The sequence below is a fragment of the Azolla caroliniana genome, unplaced genomic scaffold (assembly GCF_043228905.1).
Source record: "Azolla caroliniana isolate FFs.n. ecotype wild unplaced genomic scaffold, voAzoCaro1.0.p SCAF_1, whole genome shotgun sequence".
Classification (NCBI taxonomy): Eukaryota; Viridiplantae; Streptophyta; class Polypodiopsida; order Salviniales; family Salviniaceae; genus Azolla; species Azolla caroliniana.
Window position 1 is genome coordinate 444,747 of NW_028230436.1, and position 3,417 is coordinate 448,163.

Here is a 3,417-nt window from a genome sequence, read left to right on the forward strand (position 1 = left end):
CCTCCTCCCTTCAGGTCAATGCATACATATATGAATCATGATATACATATACTCTAGACTCTAGAATCTACATAACATACATAACTACTCCGAGGGTTTATACATACATATGTACATCATAATTCGCCTCCTTCATCTCGCATCCATACCCTACCCTTGTCTACCCTATACACTTCCATTTATGTATGTATGTATGTATGTATGTATAGAAATGCACCCACATGATGTACCCTCCACACATTACATTACATTGCATTGGATACGTGCCCGCATAAAGTTTGCTTGTATTGCCTACAGTACATTCGAGTTGATCACGTCGTAAAACTCTCAGTCCTACTTTAGCATTGCATTTGGGTTGCCTGCTCCCTACCGAAAGAGAGCCTATATTCTCCCAATCGGCCATGTGTATGCATAGTGTTCAATGGCCATCTCATCACTTTGGCCCCTTCCTTGTAGTTTGTTATGGCCCTCATCTTCAAACTTCTTGCATTTGAATAATGTACACCTTCCGATGATATGGGGGCCGGGGGGGGGGATGCTTCTAAATAGAACCCACAAGTCCTTAACCACTTTTGAACTGGTTCTTGGTGGACTTGCATATATATCAAAATGATGTGGATCAACGATCTCAAATCTTCACTATTATTAGTTCATACATAATTGGATTCTCAAATCGAGATTGGGCCCATGACAACTTTGTTGATGATGCTCGCATGGTAGGCATTTCCTTGCAGTCAGTTAATGTCAGTTTGGCTCGGCTTGTGTTGTGTCATGTGCATAGTTTGAGATTTTGTTAGGGCTTTATATATTACCAACAAAAGTGCATAGTAAAGTGATAAAAAGGCCTTGAAGCACTTCTCCCATTTTAAAGGATATTGCAATGACACTAAGGCTTTGTATACTACGAGGTGTTACATCTCTAGTAAAAGGGATACGTGAATTGGTAGAAAGGAATACATTCGCTCGTCATAAACAACATTCCATTGATGTACACGGGAGGATAATAGTTATTCGACTGGTGATTATTTACTCGACCACCATACATCTGGAGAATGTTACATATTTGGCTATTGGACACTATTTGGTTTGTTCTACTCTGGCTTTAACCAACCCATAACAGCGTAAACATGCGTATGCTCGTACCATATATCCACGTTGGGCTAGTTCAAATCAGGCACTCAATTTTTGGGACATCAATCCATGATCCCTTATAATTGGGCACTTTGTATACGTCGTCGTTGCTGATTTAGCACCAATGTCAACACATCTCTGAAATGGATGAACTTGTAGAGTAACATCGCTAGCACTCAATCACGATGGTTCTATATCATCAACGTATCAACCAAAAATTGAAACAACAAAATCAAATGGTTCATTATGCGCAAGGACTACAATCCGTAAAACTATCAATCACATGTCAATCCAAGCAGTTAATTGATTTGATAATGGCTTTAAGTAAGCGGGCAATCAAGTCACCAAGCCCACCAATTCAAGAAAGTGGAATATTTTGTAAGTATTAAGACGACATTGGTAGCTACCCATGCGTAGTGGCATTGGATGGAATTTCATATGAACTTGGTCATGGGTATTGATTGATAGAGCAATTAAATACCATAAAATACTTAAAGAGTAGAAAAGCTTATATCAAAGAGTCCAGGATTGACGATGTGCAAGGGTTTATCCTTAATGCACATCAAGCCTTTTCCAAATACTAACACCCCACCCCACCAAGGTTAGTCACTTGCTCACCTACCTTTTCTCTTTCATTCGTTTCATAGCATTCTCAAGAAAATCGTACGGGTTACTTTTATAAATATCCGAAAGAGAAGGATTCATGGCGACGAAAAAGCAAGCAGTCCATCTCTCTGTTTGTATCGTTTTATGGTCCGCGGGGCGACCCACTGCCACTCAACCTGTGGCCATGGAAACCCCTAAACCATCTCCTTCCTCTTCCTCCTCGTTGTTTTCTGTCATGGCTCTAAAAGCACACCATATTACGCCTGCGTCCTTGATGACCTCATGTGACCAGGAATCGGCGGTATCAGAGAATCCAACGGCATTCAAAACCGAGATATGGACCCGGATCCCTCCGGATCTTCTCGAGCGGATCATCGCAAGGCTTCCTGTAACTTCTATTCTTCGATTCCGAACAGTTTGCAAGAGATGGAATCAACTACCATTTGAGAAGCAATTTCTGAAGATGCAACCCCACCAGGTTGGTGCGTGCCCTCCTTTCCTTGGTACACATAGCGATATATTATATATAGAAGGTTCTGGAAAGTGGCATTGTATCCCATTTAATTTCTTCCCATCAAAACATGTTGTGCTTGAAGCTTCGGGTGGTGGAATTCTCTTGTTCTCGAAGAGCAACCTTGCTAGCCGGCTCGTTGAAGCTTTCTTTGTATGTAATCCCATCACCAAGCAATGGTGTGAAATCAAGGGTGGTTCGATTCGATTCATTTGCGTGACTTGTGTCGATGTGGATCATCAGTCACTTGATTTCAATGTAGTTGTAGCTGGTTGGATCGATCGATCAGATCGACACATGGGTAAAGCCCCATTGATTGAGATTTATGACTCTAGGAATCATTCATGGAGTGTGAAATTAGATTCTAGGGATGAGACCTTTTCTCAGCTTCGGGGCGTTGCTCTTATCAGAGCCACTCTTTATTTGGCTGTCTACTCGAGGAATTTTGCCAATCTTGAAATATTGTCATTGGATATGGATGATCGAGCCACGAAAGTCTGTGGTGAATTTGGAGAGGGATCAAAGTTTCATTGCTTCGGGCAATATAGAGGAAATCTAACTGTGGTGGTTCAAACAATCAAAGTGATAGAGATATGGCAACTGAAGCAACAAGCGAATAATATAGCCAAGTGGATGTTTTTGGATAGGCTGGCTGATGAGAAACTCAATGCATTCTCGACAGCAGCTGTTGCTGGAGGATTTGTTTTTTTCAACTATTATGATGAGCCAATCGCTCTCTATAATCTTTTTGATCAAACATGGCAATGGGTTGATTATCCACCTGGACGAAAGTATTGGTTAGGCATGAGACCATTGGCATTTGAACCAAGCTTTGCTCCTGTAACTAACTGAAAACAGTGAGGTATGTGGCTGTATTCCATTTTTAACGACATACCTACAAAACCCCTCTGGTGGTGGTGGTGGTGAGGATTGAAGAGTTCATCGCTTCTATTAAAGTGGTAATGATTTATTCTCGAAGGCATTTGCACACTAGAAGAATGTGTGCATTTGGGAGTTCCCATTGATTTCGAATACCTGATTTGTATTGTATATAATTACAAGGCCATTTGCTGCCTTAAGGAATTGTTCCTTTCCAGTAAATATTATTCCACCAATTAATTCCATGATCATGTTTCTTCTCCAATGTTTGGTAGATAAGCTTCCTTGTG

At 41.0% G+C, this 3,417-nt stretch overlaps 1 protein-coding gene across 1 annotated transcript; it reads left to right on the top strand.

Annotated features, from left to right (window-relative positions):
- Window positions 1-1,902: 1,902 nt before the first annotated feature.
- On the top strand, window positions 1,903-3,375 carry LOC147868084 (F-box/kelch-repeat protein At5g15710-like). The gene has a single exon (XM_087315132.1). The coding sequence runs from the start codon at window positions 1,922-1,924 to the stop codon at window positions 3,098-3,100; it is 1,179 nt and encodes a 392-aa protein (XP_087171258.1). The 5' UTR covers window positions 1,903-1,921; the 3' UTR covers window positions 3,101-3,375.
- The last annotated feature ends 42 nt before the right edge of the window (window positions 3,376-3,417 follow it).